The 18,534-nt window shown below is 38.9% G+C and overlaps 2 protein-coding genes across 2 annotated transcripts in view; one reads left to right on the forward strand and one right to left on the reverse strand.

Moving 5' to 3' along the window:
- COL4A2 (collagen type IV alpha 2 chain) overlaps positions 1–12,878 on the forward strand; it is a 180,346-nt gene extending 167,468 nt beyond the window's left edge. Inside the window, exons 45-48 of the mRNA XM_087716708.1 lie at positions 4,697–4,813; positions 6,601–6,792; positions 8,013–8,299; positions 11,010–12,878. Coding sequence (XP_087572834.1) covers positions 4,697–4,813; positions 6,601–6,792; positions 8,013–8,299; positions 11,010–11,264 — 851 coding nt within the window. The 3' untranslated portion in view covers positions 11,265–12,878. The remainder of the gene's footprint in view (positions 1–4,696; positions 4,814–6,600; positions 6,793–8,012; positions 8,300–11,009) is intronic.
- A 621-nt stretch (positions 12,879–13,499) lies between these two features.
- RAB20 (RAB20, member RAS oncogene family) lies at positions 13,500–16,701 on the reverse strand. The gene is made up of 2 exons (XM_014055315.2): positions 16,433–16,701; positions 13,500–15,306 (listed from the first exon to the last, which is right to left on the reverse strand). The coding sequence occupies exons 1-2, from the start codon at positions 16,599–16,601 to the stop codon at positions 14,774–14,776; spliced, it is 702 nt and encodes a 233-aa protein (XP_013910790.2). The 5' UTR covers positions 16,602–16,701; the 3' UTR covers positions 13,500–14,773.
- Positions 16,702–18,534: the final 1,833 nt, after the last annotated feature.

Genomic DNA, 18,534 nt, shown 5'->3' on the forward strand with positions numbered 1-18,534 from the left:
CTTTAATTTATCTCTTTTTTATCCAGGTATCCAAACCTTTCTATAACACCATTAACTCAAATACTTCTTTCATTTTTCATTTCCAACACCTCCCTTTCTATCCTTACCCACCTCCACATATAAATTTTTTACCTTCCACCCTGCCTTTATCCATATCCACATATATATTTTGTCCACATTCATTGCTCCTCCCGTGTTTACTCCACTTTCCTGAAGATTCTCCGACCAATCTTTCTTAACCTTATATTGATATAGCAACTCAAACAAACATCAGCTTGCGTTCTAGCCCCAAGTAATCTAATTACACTTTCGCTGCCCTTCCCTCTCCCACACACCTCCCAACTCCGTTCGTTCCAAACCGCAACTCAAAAAGATCACAATTTCCACTCTCTTCGTCTAAGAAAATAGTTCATGCACAATTAGAGTTAGAGTTCAGACAAAACTTCTGTACAATATATGTCCACAATCAGCAACGCTTCTTTCAGTCTCCATGTCTCATCATCGATATGCCACTTTTCCATTTTATCCCAGACGGAAATCATAAAGCTTTAAAAACATCGCTTAGTCTTTATTCTTTAGTCTTCTGCCCTTCCGGAAGAGGAAAGCAACACGCTCCGCCTTGTAGCCACGTGTCTCGCTGTTTGTCTTCTCCTTCTCCCTGTCTCTCCCCAGATCCGGATGAATCAGGAAGTCCCGCCTTCAGGGTCTCGTAGTAAAATTTTCGGGCTTCACAGACGGAGTTAATGCGGTATTTTTGGTTACCAAATGTAACTGTAATACCAGCTGGGACTTCCCATCTGTATGAAATCTGAGAGTTTCTGAGTTCTTCGGTTAAGAAAGCATACTGTCTTCTTGTTCTTAACATTTGAAATGGTATCTCCTTAAAAACAATCAAGTCGTCCCCATCAATTCTCAACCTCTTTCCGTAGAGCCTCTGTGTTATCTCATTTCTAGATTCCCTTGTGGTAAAGTATATTATTATGTCCCTCGGAAGCTGTCGCTGTTTTGCTACCCAAGAATTCTGGCGGTAAATTCTTTGAATCTGCCAATCAAAATTAAGTCCCGGACTTCCCACCAAGCGACTGAAAGCCTCAAAAAATGTCTGTTTCAAATTCTCCTGTTGGTTTTCACGCAGTCCTCTAACACGTATAGCAAAGGCAGTCTTGTTATAATTTAATTTGACAAGTTCTTTTTGGGCAGATTCAATTTCCTGTTCTAACGTTTGAATTTTTGATATCAGATTAAGGTTAGTTTCTTCCAAAAGTTCCAATTTGTCCTCCGTTTCAGCAATATAATCTGTCATGACTGTCATTACTCCGATCATATCCTGCTTTGCCTGAGCAATTTTAGCATCAAATTGATCAGATAAATCCGAAATCAGTTGATTAATCTCCTGTCTGAAATCATTAAGCGTTTTGAGAAGGAATTCTTGTGTTAGCAAGTCTCCCGTGGAGGGTGTAGGAGACAAGGGTAGCGGCTTCATAGCAGTTTTATTATTAAGGAAGCGCTTCTGTTTAGGTTTGGGAGCCATTCCAGAATAAAAATAAAAGACAAGCAATCAAGCGAGCCAAAAATCAAAGTCTGTGCTCCCCTCAGTTAATCTTTTAGCAATTAGTACGGAGAAGCTTTCAGGAGGGTAGGGTCAGCTAGCTGCGTCAGATCAAACACAAAAGCTACGAGATCGCCATCTTGTGACGCAGCTAAAAAAAGAAAGGGAGCCTTTTGCGAAATTGAAGCTGGTATTTTAAATGGTAATAGAAGAAGTTCCTCGGGAATGGTCCCCGCCCGGATTGGCTTTTAAATAGCTTAGCTTTGTCCTGGGGGGGGAGGCAATCTGCCTGGGCTGCAAAAAAGGCAGCGCGGAAAACTGGCCGGAGTAAAGGCTCAGCTAATGTTGAACCTCTTCTCCATTCACAGCAAAAAGAAAAGCTATGAATTACAAAGAGATCCTAACGACTGACCTTCTCCCTGCCCCTTTCTGCCAGAAAGGGGAGATATCTATAGATCTTATAAGATATACGAACCAGAGTCCTGGCAGGAGCTTTATTGAGCTCCCGACGGCGGCAGCTCCTCCCCTCGAAGCCCGGCTGATTAAATTGTTATGTATCAGTTTGTCAGCCACACAAACAAACATTGGTACTTTCTTGGTCAGTGGCTTTGGCAGATTTATCTGAAAATGCTACAGGGATTTAATGCTTTACTAGTACATTTCATATCTGTCCCTGCTGCACTGACTTTACAAGCACATCTTATAGAGTAAACAAAAAAGACATTTTTGTTTAAGGCAATATGGGCTCTCACTCTGTTTTCCTTCAGAAAAGGTCCAGTTCTTTTGTGCAGAAATTTAATGTTATTTGGTAGAAAAATATAAAGCTTCGGCAACACAGCTCCTGTTCTGTCGCAGCCCTTCCCTGCTCCTGCCCTATAAATTGTCCTGCTTTAGATGAAATCTCCAGATAATTCTGTTCTCATTCAGAAATGATCATCCACAGTGTGCTGGTCATGAAATGTCTCATATATTTGATTTTACTGCTGAGGGACTGCTTTTGTTTTCTCATAGGATCTTATTTATTTTTTTAAACAATTTTTATTTGTTTTTAAACAAAGACAAACAAACATAAAAACCCCATCTTCCATTACAAATTGTAGAAAGTGTGTCGGTTACAGTATTTCCATGCATCTCTTCCATAGTCACTACCTGCTTTTCATATCAAATCGCATATTTTAAATTCACCTATATTCATGTATATCACAATTATTATATCTCAACCTTAATTTGACTATAATTGTTTTTACATCCTTTTATATATAATATTCAAAATCTAGACTAGGATTATATAACAACATTCCATTAGATCATCCTAAAATCATCCAATCACAATACATCTTTATAACACATTCTAGATAAAGCTTTTAAACCTCCTTTCATAATCTCTATATATTGTTTATATAAAATTTCATATTATCAAACTGATATATCTATGTATTGTTATCATTATTAATCATTATTTACCTATAGCTATTGTCACTTCATTTTATACATACTACTAGTAAACTAAATTTAGCTTAATTTTTATTGTACATTTTCATTGCATCAACCTGTATCTCTCCAGCAATAGTACGGTCTTATATCTCTTGCCATTTGCAGCATTAATCTTCTAGTTACTTTCTTAATAAATCTTATATAAACCTCCCTTGGCAACATGCTGTTCCTTTTGTATCTCACAAAAGCTTGAAACCCAATATCTGCTCTTTCCATCAGCTTATCTTTGGTTATCACTAGTGCTTCTATCAAGATTTCTCTCCTTATCTCCATCAGTTTTTCTCTCTTTTCTTCTTCTGTGCTTTGAAGTCTGGGGTAGAGTTCCAATCCATCCATCTCCCCTTTCTATATTCCGCTCTTGCCATTACCAACCACGCTCACTTTGTTGTCAGTATCCACAGTTTTCTTATCTCTTTGCTCATTTTTTCCTTCCATCTTTTGAACTGTCCTCTACTTTCTTCATCTGGTAAACATCCTCAGTTTGTCCATCTGATTTTTCTGTTTTGTATTCCATATTCTCCAAACTCTTTTCAATTCTCTCTGTCACAACTAATAGATTTTGAATTTCAAACATAATCATTTTCAATGTTACAGTTTCTTTTTCCTGCTGAGCCATTCTTTCAATTTTGCAGATACTGACACTATAGGGTTCAAGGTATTTTAATAAACTCCAAACAGGTTCATTTATTATCTTTCAAGTCAAAAAGTTGTCCTCTCTCCAAAAGCTAGTGATAGAACTTCCAAAAGGCACCTGTATAAACAACTTGTGCACTTCCTACTATCACTGTCAGTAAATGAGCTGAAAGAATCTTGAATCTCAAATGATCAAAGAGAAAGAAGAAAAACAATGTATCCAGCCTCCAGCCTCTAAGTGGCAGCGTAACTGCTTTTCCTCCTGTTGTTACAATCTTGAATCCTTCTTATTTTCTTCTTTATATTCCAAGCTTAAGAAAGAAAAAATCCTTAAATGGAGAGCAAAAACAATCGAATCAATCAAATCAGGCATTATATTTTAAAAAGGATAATTTTAATCCATAGGTACAAGCAAAAGAGAAAAAAGAAGAAGAAAAAATTAATCCATTCAGTTTAAAAAATAGGGAGCCCCCGCAAAAGTTCCATCCATGAAAAAAAAAGAAATTAGAAACTGGATAACACACTAAGTTCAATGCAGCTCAATCTTGCCGCCTAAAGTCTTTTGTCTTCAATCTTAACTTAATTTTTTTTCTTGGGTAGTCTCTTTCTCTAATAATAAAATTCAACATACTTTCTCTTTCCGCTTTCTTCCCATTTCGGAGCTGCCCCAACTTCAGCAGCTTCATTAGCTGCATTTCTGTCGCCGGGAAAAAAAGCTATTCCCTTCTCAATCACCATCTCTGCGGGACGGTTTAGGTCCAAATGGACCATCCAGTGGCAGGAATTCAACTGCGATCTCGGAGCATCAAGATTGCACATTGTGCCGTCGCGACGTCAGCTCTATTCTCCCTCATAGGATCTTATTAATAGCTTTGCTATACAAAGCAGCATGATTTATCTGTGAGCAACATACATCGTCCATTATTTAAAGATCTTGAGTGGATTTAATAATTATTACCATAGCAACTATGTAATAAAATGTCATAGCCAATTATTCTGTTTTATAACCTTACTTTTAAGGTTTTAGAGGCCCCATAGGTAAACCAGGAGCACAAGGAGGAGGAGGTATACCTGCATCTCCAGGCTTCAGAGGTGATCAAGGAGGAGAAGGCTTGCATGGCCCAGCAGGCTTTGAAGGTAAATCCTAAAGTTCTTCTCTTTTTTTGTATCTTAGACAGTTCATCTAATTGAAGGTTTAATTCTGCATCCAATCTATTCATATATATTTTCCCCAGTTAAATAAATGAAGGATAGCAACTGCAGTAGGTCAGTTGAATGTGTGTACATGTAAATGTGAGCCAAAATAATCTAAAGAAAAAAATATAGGGTTTTTTTAAGATAAGGCACCTAAGCAGCCATTATTTGAAAGATGCATAAGAGGGCATAAATTTAGAATAGACATCCCATGCCTTTCTCATGCAAGAAGTAATTCAGATGGTGTTTAACCTACTTTTTTTTAATAATATGTTTTTTAAAATTGATTTTTAAATAAATAGTTAAGTATTATTGGGAAAAAAATGATATCATAGTCTGATATTTTGCTTCATGTGAGCTTATCAGTTTTTTAAATTACTATTATTAAAAGAGTGTTAAAATAAACCTTTCAGACGGAATAGTGAGCCTGGCAGATCCTACTGAAGTTACCTATAGAAGTTGCCTGCTTTTATATAACAACTTGGTATCTAACCGAACTTTTTGTTGGAATTTTTAACTTTTAAGCATGGTATGCAAATAATATCTAAGGGTTGCAGAAATGATGAGGATAGTAGAGCTTAAGCTTTCCCAGATATTCAGGAGTATGTATTTATGAGTACTACTGCATGCCGAATGCTGTCAACCCCAAAGACTGCCTGCACACTATAGCCAGTGCAAAAGGAGCAATGTCAACCTGCATTTCCTTCCAACAACCACATATTTTTCCCTCCACAGCATCTCTGCATTTGCTATTATTTTAAGGACCTTCCTTTATCCTTTGGAGACTAGCATAGAGAGATGGATGTATAATGCCCATGGATATAACATGCTTCGGTCACCCTTCTTAGTGCTTAATAACACACCTTGCATGGTCTGATCATTTAAATGTATTATTTGAACAAAATACATGAAACAGATGTTGGAATGCTACAAAGCACAATGCACAATACGAGCCTTTTGGCATTTCTAGGAATGCCATAAAAGTCCCATTGGGTGGGAGGGATCTTCTAGGAAAAGGGTTACAAATGGGAGCTTTGTAACCTCATGCTCTGAGGACTCCAAATGGGTTCGCAGCCAGAAAAAGAGACCTTGTTATTTTCAAAATGCAGAGTATCTTTTGGCATTGGAGAAGTACCTTTTGGTAACTGCTATACAATACCAGAATCAGCGCAAATAAATTCACTTGAACAGCTCTAGATTCTTTTCTACTTATACTAGAGTTTTCAACAGTAAATAAAGTTGCCATGATTTTCTTAGACTGTGTATGGCAATACCTTTAAAAGCAACCGTGACCCGTCAAAACCGCGTTCCACAAAAGCGCGGTCGACGAAATCGCGTATGTGACGTCATCACAACGCGATGAAAAAGATCGAAAAATTGAAATAAAAATTAAATTACAGCAAGCCAATTCACATAAAGGTAAGGGTTAGGTTAAGGGTTAGGGTTAGGTTTAGAGCGTTAGCGTTACGTTTAGCGTTAGGTTAAGGGTTAGCGTTAGGTTTTTCGTTATGTTAAGGGTTAGGTTTAGTGTTAGGTTAAGGGTTAGGTTTAGGGTTAGGTTTAGGGTTAGGTTTGGGGGGGTTAGGGTAAGGTTTTCGCTTTATTTTTACATTTTTCAATCTTTTTCATCGCGCTATGATGATGTCACATACGCGCTTTCGTCGACCGCGATTTTATCGTCCGCGGTTTTGTGGTGGAACCAAAGCAACATCCTGCCTTTATATTTATAGGTGCAGCAGGTGTTCCTGGTACTCCTGGACTGCAAGGTATGCCAGGCCGCAGTGTTAACATAGGTTATCTTCTTGTGAAGCACAGCCAATCTGCTGAAGAGCCAATGTGTCCAGAGGGCATGAACCAACTTTGGAGCGGCTACAGTTTATTGTACTTTGAAGGACAAGACAAAGCGCATAACCAGGATCTCGGTATGCATTTTAGCTGCTTAATAAATAATAAAATGTATTTTTTTTAAAAAAAATAGCATTTCAATAAACAAACAAACAAACAGAATAGCTATTTATTGTCAGATAACATAATAGAAATGGTGTACCAGATTGGTACCGGGGTTTTACAATGACATAAACTCATTACAGATCATTTCAGCAGATGCATGGATTATTATCCTGAAAGAAGAGTATTTCTACCAGTATTGGCTGGGCCAATATTAAACATCTGACAGGCAAACAGAAAGAAATGTAAAATGCTCCAAAGGTGATAGTGTCCATTCATAACATAGTTCTTGAACATGAGGCAAAAACTCATGGAAGTAATTGAAGAAATCTACATGGGTTTGTTTCAGACTTACAATCAAGTCTTCTGGAGGATACTGCTGACTGTCTCAAAATAATGTACTAGCAAAATCCATGTAAAGACTGACAACTATTATCAATGCTATCACTATTATAACGTTACTGTCATCATACTACTTATTGTTACTGTACTTCAACATAGAACATAAAATCATAGGGCTGGAAGGGACACTGGAGGTTTTGTAGTCCAACCCTTTAATCCTTGATCCTTCTTTTTGATAGGCTAGACATACCTAGCTCTCTCAACTGTTTATCATATGATTTAGCCTCCAGACCCTTTGTCATCTTTGTTGTTCTTCTCTCCACACTTTTTAAGGTCTCAGAATCTGTTATGTATCATGGTGACCAGAACTACATGCCATAAGTGTAGCCTCACTAGTGCTGTATAAAGCAGCATTATTGCTACTCAGGATCTGGATACTATTCCTCTGTTCATGTAGCGCAGGACTGCATTGGCTTTTTCAGCAATTGCAGCACATTGCTGGCTCATACTTAAGTGGTGATTCACTAGAACTTTAGATCTTTTTCACTTGTTGAGCCAGGTACCATCTATTTTGTACTTATGTGTTTGGTTTTCCCTACCTAAATGTAGAACCTTACTGCAAATTAATACTAGAGAAATGAAAGGAAAATATCCTGGGGGTAAAGGCACTCTGGCACTTCGCTAAGTTCTCAAATACATTAACATTTCCCCTTTCCAATCTTTCACAGGGAGGTTTCTGAAATATTTCAGAAGTACCTGCTAGTTTGGAAGACAGCCTTTATTGTTTTAAACTTCCAGAGCAAACTACACCCGGAGACACATTGGTGATTATTCTCTGTGTTTATTCTTGTAGGCCTGGCTGGGTCATGTTTGGCTCGATTCAGCACTATGCCTTTCCTTTACTGCAATCCAGGGGATGTCTGCTACTATGCAAGTCGTAATGATAAATCCTACTGGCTCTCAACCACAGCCTCTCTTCCAATGATGCCTGTGGTAGAAGAAGAAATCAGACCTTATATCAGTCGCTGTTCTGTCTGTGAAGCTCCTGCTCTTGCCATTGCTATTCACAGTCAAGATATTACTATTCCTCACTGTCCTGAAGGATGGCGCAGTTTATGGATTGGGTATTCTTTCCTTATGGTATGTGCTTCTTTTGCTGATTGGGGTACAAATTCAGAATGCTTTTAAAATTATCTCCTGTTTTATGTAAGGTTATTCATTTATTTATGGTGGTTGCCCAACTCACAAAATTGCAAATCTGTCCAACTAACATGGGATTAAAAGTAAGAACAAAAAGAAACCAACAACAATAGAAACAACCCCCAAGAGGTGGATATTTATGGCTCTGATAAGCAGGCCTGTAGCCATTTGTCATGCCTAAAACCACTTGACGGTTCTTCCAAGCTGACTTTATTGTTTCACCCCTATAGATGAAATGTCGCCAGACTTAGGACTCTACTGTCTGCAACTACAATATACTATTATATTAGGGAGAACCCATCTTCATCCCTCTTTCTTTCACATATAGCAGCATCTAAAAGGAGATGCCTCTTACTTCCTTGGAATACACTATCTAGGAGCTGGGAATCCACCTCCTCAGTACATTACATCAATTCATCCTCTTTCATATACAGAGGCTAGATTTACAGTTTTCTCTATCATGGTTTACAGGTAGTCCTCAACTTACAACCACAATTGAACCCAAAATGTATGTTGCTAAGTGAGAAATTTGTTAAGTGAGTTTTGCCCCATTTTACAATTTTTCTTGCCACATTTGTTACGTGAATCAGTACAGTTGTTAAATTAGTAAGTTTTTAAGAGAATCTGGTTTCCCCATTGACTTTCTCAGAAGGTTGCAGGTAATCACATGACCCCGGGACACGGCAACTGTTATAAACATGAGTCAGTTGTCAAGCATCCAAATGTAAACAACATGACCATGGGGATGCTGCAATGGTTGTGTGAAAAATAGTCATAAGTCACTTTTTTCAGGGTTATTGTAACTTCGCATGATCACTAAGTGAGCTGTTGTAAGTCAAGGACTACCTGTATTGTCTACAGATAACCAGGTTCACACTTAAGTTCTAACTTATGGTTTAGGGCAGTGATGGCGAACCTTTTAGACATCGAGTGTCCAAACTGTGCACATGCCCAAACTGAAAGGTGTGCATGCGCAGCAGAGACCTGAAGACCAGCTGGCCGGTGGGAGGCAGGGCGTCCCAACACCAGCAGCACAGCAGAGCAAGATCTTTTTTTCTTTCATGCACTTGTTTTGTCATTTACAGGGAAACAGAAGCTCACAAAAGAAATGCCACAGAGATCTAACCTGGGGCGATGGCGCACGTGCCAGCAGAGGGGGCTCTGTGTGCCACCTCTGGAACACGTGCCATAGGCTCACTATCTAGGGTCAGGGTTAGAATTGCATGTCATGCTAAATCATAAATTGCACAAATCACTTTTCTCTCTTCTTGCTTCCCATACTATATAGCTTTTTACTATGCCCTTCTGTTTTCTTCCACCTGGAGATTTAAGCCTTCCCATCTCAATGACAAAGCCTCTTTCAAACGTAACAAGTTGATATTTTTCAAAAGCTTTCATTGATACCTAAGGGTTTAAAAATAAAGAGACTATATAGGGCAAGTATGAAGTCCATAAATTTATGATCCTACTTAATTTTCTGTTTATTTTTCTGGTTATTTATTCACCCTTTTAAGAAGTAAGAATATTGGCACAATATCATCAGAGTTCCAAGCATTTAGATTACATTTGAAAAACATACAGGTCCATAATTTTGCCATATTAATTTATTAAAACATATATATATTAAATATTTAAGGTATGAGCACTTCAATTACATTCATTCATTTATTCATTCCTTCAATTTCCATAGTCGCCCATCTCAATGTTGTAGTTGATTATCTTTTTGATCATACAAGGGCTTATTTACATATAATTTCAGACAGCATAATAAATTACACTCCCTACATTAGACTGCATTAGTTTCAGAAAACAGAAAGTCTGACATGAAGAAAAGAGCTGCCTAGAATGGATCTCTGAACAGATCTCTGTAATCTCCCACAATGACTTTCAGTTCATAAATCTAGTGCATTAAGCTCCTGTTCAACACCAGTCAGATAAACAAGTGAAATTACAATGGCCATTACAGACAATAGCTTCTCTGTGTTTTAACTCTGAAGTGATAGATGTTAAAAGAAACAGTATTAGTGGACCAGAGGTGGGTTCCTACCAGTTCGCACCAGTTCGGTAGAACCGGTTCTTCAAATCTACCGAACCGGTTAGAAGAGGTTCCACCAGTGGACCCGGAAAGCAGGCCACACCTACAGAAGAGGTTCCAAAAATTTTTGAAACCCACCACTGACAGACACACACACACACACACACACACACACACACACACAGACTCACACAGAGAGAGAAAGAGAAAGAAAGGAAGAAAGAAAAAAAGAAAGAAAAGAAATAAAAAGTGAGAGAGATGAAAGAAAAAAAGTAAAAAGGGACAGAGAGACAAAAGGAAGGAAAGAGAGAGAGAAAGAGAGAGAGAGAGAGTACATGGCCGGCAAGCCACTCCCACCAGGTCACATGGCCGTCAAGCCACTCCCACAAAGGAGGCCACACCCACAGAGTAGGTTCGAAAATTTTTTGAAACCCACCACTGTAGTGGACAATACTGGGCAAATGGAACCTTTGTTACCCCACACTTGAAGCATATCCCTCCTTCCCTGAGAGGAAAACTAGCATATGAAAAGTCTCCTCCCATTTTTATGATCACCACTACCTGTAATGTACTTTTTGTATTATATTTGAATTGTTGTCATCTGGTTTCTTCTAGCACACTGCAGCTGGTGCCGAAGGAGGAGGGCAGTCACTGGTTTCTCCAGGTAGCTGCCTAGAAGACTTCAGAGCCACACCATTCATTGAATGCAATGGTGCTCGGGGGACCTGTCACTACTTTGCAAACAAATACAGTTTTTGGCTTACCACCATTGACAATCAATTTCAACATTCACCACCTCCAGATACACTCAAGGCTGGACTCATCCGAACACATATAAGCAGATGCCAAGTGTGTATGAAAAATTTGTAAAACAAACAACCCCCTCCCTTCCAAAAAAGAAATGTCACTTCAAAGTGGCATGGATTAGATTTTGTTGGTGCTTATTTAACTTATTACCTCATCATTTGAACACCATTGTTATCTGGAAGAACAAACACTGCAAGTACATATAACCAAACAATTGTTCAGCCTTTGTTCATGTTATTGTGAGTTTGCTTTTATATGCTGCAAATAATACAGTCTGTTATGGGAATAAAACAATAGACAATGTTTCATTATTAAATACACTTGCTGTCATTTAAATCTGATTTACTGTCAAATGATATTTATCTTTTTTTCAATGTATTACTGAACACTACTAATTCTTAGTCATTGAGTATTAAATAAACATTTAAACACAAATGCAAACTATGTTGGAATTTAGGATTTTAAACTGTATTTGGCAAACTCATATTGTTAAAATGAAAATGACATTTCAACATCCTCAAAACAGTGAAAAATAAGCTGTATGCTTGCTCTAAGCGAGTCCTGTTTTAGCTGAGTTGTTTGGTTACAAATACAACAGAACAGCAATGTTTTATGGCTGCATGGAATATATTTTTGTTATATTTCAAGGCCTTTATTTTTATACAGTTACTTTAGTAAACATCCTGTTGCTATTAGTGCCTAATTTCAAAAGTCTGCAGAGAATGAACAATAAGCTTTATTTATGTGTCACTTGACTTTTTTTTTAATGCAATCTAATATTATTCTATGCAATATCCTCAATGGATAGACATAGCCCATTAGACCAGAATTCATTTAATATTACTTTAGTACGGCTTGTAGATAAATAATCTATGGCCTTTTAGATGTTGATATTCTACCTGAGTTGATGAGAAATTGTGGTTTGGAATCCATATCTGAAGGTACTTTGCCTATTTAGGCAAATAGTACTTCGGCTAATTCTCTTCAATCATTACTGGGTATCACAGAATCTGTCATAATAATCTCATAATTTAAGGAATAGCACAAAAGGAAGGTGTTTAGAAAACTGTGCCTTGCAGCAATTGTAATTAAAGCTACAGTCAAGAACCACTCCCCTAGAGAGTACCATTTAGTAAGATTTGTGAGTGCCCATCCATACTTAGGAATGTGACATTTGTCAGTCTTCCCAATATAAGGATGATAAGAGAGACTCAATTAGTATCATATTCTTGGGAGGGAAGTGAGTGACGGAAAAGACATCTCTGCACAGAAGGAATTAGGACTGTGCCTGGGAAAGTGAAAAACACACTTTTCTCATAGCAGTGTAATACCAAAGCTGTGATTATGTGCATACTTAACTGTACAAATGAAGCTTGACTGGCTTCCAAGTAAACATGCATAAAATTGTTGAGTAAATCAGATTCTATCCCCAATTCCTTCACCAGTATGGATAAGCAAATGAAAAGGAGGCAGAATCTCAAGGCGACAAGTGGCAACAACCCTCTTTGGGTGGCAGGAATAGGGCAGCTGCCCAGACTAATCTGTAATTGGGCACTTGGGACTTCCCACTGCTCCCCAGAGTGTTTCCTTCCCAAACCAAATCCTGAATAAGAAATGCTCAAATTTCCTTTCATGTGTTTCTCCTTTGTACTAAGGATCACAGTGTTTTATTTTGTGTGACAAATAAAAGTATCGTTTTCTTACTGAATTGGTACAGGTTTTATAAGACATAACTTAAATCCTAAAAAAAGAAAAATAATCCCATGTAAAGAAACAACCCATATATGAAGTGACTTGAAGGGGACAGGACAAGAGAATCCATGGAGCTCTTATTTAAAAAGCCCTGGCATTCCCAATGTCACTGTCTAGTAAACTGTAGCAGCACAGAGGTTGCAATGGAAATGTGCATATCTAAAGCATCACTTTTAGATGCAGAGCATGTAATCACACATTCAAATCAATTTAAATTCTTCATATTTAAGGAAATTCTGTGGATCTATTTCTTACATATCTGACAAAGACTGAAAAAGTTTCAGAATTAGAAGAGCACTATGATGATTTAGAGGCCCAATGATGTTTTTATGGATTTCCAGGCTGTGTCAGTTTTCTCCCAATTCTCATTTACTATTAAAATCTATTTCCTCCAAGGATGAACTCAGCACTGCTATTTCCTGCCAGAACTCAGTCCTAAAATAAATACCATAATAATGTACCATATTTGGGATTCAGACACAAAATATATAATCCAGGCATACTTTAGTCTATAATCTCTAGTTTTATCAATTATTGTCACAAAAGTAATTAGTAAATTTTATTGCAAATATAAATAGTTTAAAAAATAGACAGAGGTAAAGAGCTGTTTTGTGTCAATAGATTGATCAGCTTCATAGTAACTTCTTTTACATTCAGAAAATGTGGAGATAACTGCAGATCTTTAGAAAAAGTAATCTCCTAACAAGGAAAAAATTAAGTTGATATTTTTATATAATTCCCCAACAGCATCATTGAAAAATCACTACTATCACCAATACATTGTCATCACTGATTACAACCAAAGTATTAAAATAATTTTGATTCTCTAACAATCAAGTTCCTGTTATATTGCAATCATCTCCATAACAAAACACATCTATTTTCTTCCCTGTCCTCACCCACTTTTACAAATTAAATGTTCCCCCTAGCCATGTACTCACATCCACTTTTATGACTCTGTTAATTATTCATAATTTAACAAAAATATCTTTAAATAATTTCACCAGAATCTGATCTACTAATAACCAAAAGTATCCACTCTTACTGATTTAGAACATAAATAACTCATCAAGCCCCTGGAATTTCAAAGATTGAAGCTAATAGTACAATTATAAACATTATTAGTTCCAATACCACCAATTCACCCTTGAGTTCAGATTAACCTAAAACCGCAGACTACTTTGTGAATTCCTTTGGGTGCATTTTGTTATAGGAGAAATGGGGAATAAATTTTTGCCTAACAAATGTCTGGCCTATATTGATAGTGACTCTATATTGACAGTGATCCAATCCCATTCTATTCATCTGACTTCCTTTTTTGGTCTGGCTCCGGTGGCCCACAACCATGCAATTAATGAGGAGGGAGAAAAGAAAAGAATTAGTTATTATTTTGCTGAAAAAATATGGTGTGAAATGGCTGATCAACAGCTATCTCCTTCCTGAAATCTATTTCTTCATTTATAAATTCCTCTACATAGTGAATGCCTCATATCAAAAGCTTCTTGCCAAAACAAATACTAAAGATTCATGTGTAAAACAGCATATAGTATCATAAATTTAATGCAGGGGGCAAAAAAAATCACAATGGACTTTAAAAGCTTTCAATAATTGACTCCAAGCTCCCCTTCACTGAAGTTTCTTTCTCATTACATCATTTACAGTAATTGTTACAAAAATTCAGTTTGCAGTTTGTCTGGTTGCCCTTGTTATTTTTGCATTGTCTTCATTCAACATTTCTCTTTGCAGTATTGTAACACTTTTGCATTGTTGTAAAACTTTTTCTGCATTGTCCTTCAATTGGTGTAAAAATGCATTCAGAGTTATCTGCAGCATGCAGTGTGTGTGTTTTTAGCAGTCTTGCAGTTATTTAAGTCTACTGTTTGTGGCAAGCCTTCAGCTTTTTGTTGCAAAATTACCGGTAGTATCATTTCAAATACATTTTCAAAAAGATGGTCCACATTATAACCAGTTTTCGCACTAGTTTCAAAACACATTTTTTCTGCTGCTGGAGCATTTACCTCATCCAACATTTTATACTTGAGGATTTTCCTATAAAATGCAGCAGCATCATTCATATGGACTTGTTTTTTCACCTTTGTAGAAATGGAACTGTTGGAGGGTTTCTCAAACTGATGCTTGTCTTCTGATTCTGGCAAAGAGGCACCTGCATCTGTCAGGTCAATTTTGTTCCCAGCAATAACAAAGAGACAATCTGGGCTGGCGGAATCTGTTAATGCCAAGAATCTATCCTCAAGTTCCACCATGCTCTGTAAGTTAGTTACATCATATGTGAGAATGACAGCTGCTGCTCCTCGGCAGTACATGGACCCAAGGCCGTGGAACTGCTCCCGACCTGGAAGAAAGAACACAATACTGAAAGAGGATTAGGGGACTGGAGTCTAAAGCATATGAAGAACGGTTGCTGGAATTTGGTATGTCTAGTCTATGAAAAGAAGTACTAGGGGTGACATGATAGCAGCGTTCCAATATCTCAGGGGCTGCCCCAAAGAAGAGAGGATCAACCTATTTTCCAAAGCATCAGAAGACAAGACAAGCAACAGATGGAAACTAATCAAGGAGAAAAGCAACTTGGAATTAAGGAGAAATTTCTTGACAGTGAGAACAATTGATCAGGGCTTGCCTTCAGAAGCTGTGGGTGCTCCATCACTGGAGGTTTTTAAGAAGAGAATGGACAGCCATTTGTCCAGAATGGTAGTGTCTCCTAGTGGTGGCAAAGGGTTGACTAGAAGCCCCACAAGGTCACTTCCAACTCTGTTTTCTGTTAAGTAAAGAATATTGGCTTGACAATATATGAATTCCTGAATTTTCCCAACAGTTTTGTTGTACTTTTGCAACTGAAAACTCACACAAGCAGACCATGAATTCATCTTTGAATTGGACAAACTTCAGTAATGCAAACCTTTATACTGGCCCGGAAGATAAGGAAACTTTGTCCACCACCCACCCTAATATATAATCTCCAAAAGTGGCTGCTGCAGCCATTCCATAATAACATTTAAAAATCCTGCATAGAGAACTGTTACTGACGCAGAAGCGTCAAAGCTTCTTTTGGAAAAGCTGCTTAAGTTATGCTAGAAGCCCAAAAAACTCTTGGATGTTCCCAAAAAGCTGAAATGTAGGGCCTAAACGAAAACAGGAGCCAGGCCCTGGAGTGAAAACCCTTCCAGGGAACCGAGCGGCCGCGGTGCCGGAAAACCAGACAACCGGGTCCAGGGGGCCGCTCAGCTCCTCCGACCGCAAGCGCTAACTTCCCACGGCGGAGCGAGTATGCGCGGCTAGCAAGCAGCGGTGGGCGTGTCGGGCTGCTTTCCCGAAGTTGGCAAAGTTAGCCGAGCGCGGCGTGGCGCCTCTTGTCCCCCGCACGGTCTGCTCGGCCTCGAAGGCGCAAGAGGGAGAGCCGCCCCCACCCCTCCCTCCGCCGCCGGGAAACAGCCAAACTCGTCGACGTCCCCCTTCACCTGCCGTGTCCCAAACCGAGATGTTGTGGGGGCCCCACTGCTTGAGGTAGAAGGCGCCCCCGACGGTGCTGACGGTGTCCTGGAAGCGCCGCTCCATGTAGCGGTGGAGCAGGGACGTCTTGCCCACGTTCATGTCGCCCAACAGCACCACCTTTCCGTCGGGCTTCATGTTGTCCCGCCGGGCGTGATGGCGCAGCCTTCCCCGTCCTCCCGGCGCTCCTGGAGTTCTTCGGAAGAGAGAGGCGGAGTTGCGCTTTCGCTCTCCTCCGAGGGCGGAGGTGAAGAAGGGAAAGGGAGGGCGCAGGACGGTCGGCGGCGAAAGCCCTATGGAGAGAGCTGGACGTCCGCAGGCGCTCTGATCGGCGGGGGCCGCCCTGGCCTCCTCGCGGGAACGCGGCTAAGCAATTAACGCTGACGAAGATGACTCGGCCACAGTTTGCTTAATGGTGATTAACTCACCAAACCGCAGTAGAACTGTGGATGGCAAAGAACAGGGACTGAGTTCCTAGCACAGCTGTCAAAACAGTACTTGCCCCATTATGATAATACTCTATTTTAGAGTGTACTGCTATATTAAGTTTAAAGATGTGACAGAATATTTCAAAATCGTATTAATGAACAAATGTGAACTAAAATAAGTAGCTCGCCCTCAGATCCACCCACACACAAAGCTGCAATATAAATTGCCCCATTTCCTTTTATTTCTTTGATCCATTACATTCCCTTACGAAACCCATTTATCTTTCACAACACTTTCTCTGATTCTAATGGAACTCAGACCAATTTTCCCCATCGGAGAGCTCTCCTTATTTTCTAACCGAGATTTCTTTAGCGCAACTTGTTTCTGTGGAGTAAGTCACACACCGAATATAAATGGTTTTACTTTTGAGTAGATATCCATAGGATCGTTATATACCACGAAAGAGCAACAGTATAAGAGAAACTGAAATCAAATGAAAAATGAGATACAGTTAGACAGTTAGTATAGTTAGACCTTGATTTATGAGCATAATTGAACCTGCAATTTAGCAGCTCACCATGTGACTGATTTTTCTGATTACCATGTGATTGACTGTATGTCGAACTCTTATGAAGGGACTCATGCAAAATGTTTCTTTTACAAAAGGTTTGTTATATAACAAGATGTCTCTCTTTTCTTCCAATGGAATGTGCTTATTTGGCCTGTACTGGCTGTGGAAAAAAGGCTGAAATAGCTCCAATGGAAGTCAAGCAAACAAAATCAGAATCAATTTGGGTTTATTTAATATTGAGGTCGTGAAGAGTAGACATGACTTAGTGACTGAACAACAATTTATAATGCTGGGAGATCCTTCTGATGTCACTCATGCCCTGGGGATCATATGGTTATCACATTATTGCATGCTGTCCTTGAAGACCACCCAGAAACTAAGCTGGTTCTAAGCAGGAAGCTAAGCATGTATCACCACTGCTGTGCAAAAGCTGCGCTAGCTGCCAGTCAGCTTCTGAGTGCAATTCAAAGTGCTGGTTGTTACCTATAAAGCCCTGTCTGGCAGAGGGCCTGAATATCTGAGGGACAACCTTCTTCCAGTCATTTCTGTCTACCTGCCGTAGTAGTACACTCCGTCAGAATGGGTGTACTCCAAGTCCTCATCATTAAATATAGTCATCTGGTGGAACCAAGCAAGTGCACCTTCTGTACACCAGCCCCTATCCACCCAGAGATATAAAAATGCACCTTCTCCAGAAAGCTCTGAAAACTTGGCTCTGGTCCCAGGCCTATTAATCTTTGTCTAGGGCTTTTGTTTTGTTTGATTTTTGTTGTAACATTATCTTAGGCTGGGCTGTCTGTCTATTTGGTTTAATGTTTTTATCTATTTTAATGTTTTTGCTAACTTTTTTACACTGTCTAGAATAACCATCTTAGATTATTATTAACCCAGTTATAATTCCATATTGTTGAATCTGGCTTTGCCCGAATATAATAGCTAAGAGTTACTAGTTTAAGAAATTCAAAGCCCCTACCTACTTACTCCAAACCTGCCTCTATGAAAATGATAACATCCACCTTCCCTTAACCACTCATTTGAGAGATGTTACTGTTGTGCCCCTGTGCAAGCAGT

Source organism: Thamnophis sirtalis, unplaced genomic scaffold (genome assembly GCF_051295495.1).
Source record: "Thamnophis sirtalis isolate CommonGarterSnake01/CBP01778 unplaced genomic scaffold, rThaSir2_p1.2 scaffold_5, whole genome shotgun sequence".
Taxonomy (NCBI): Eukaryota; Metazoa; Chordata; class Lepidosauria; order Squamata; family Natricidae; genus Thamnophis; species Thamnophis sirtalis.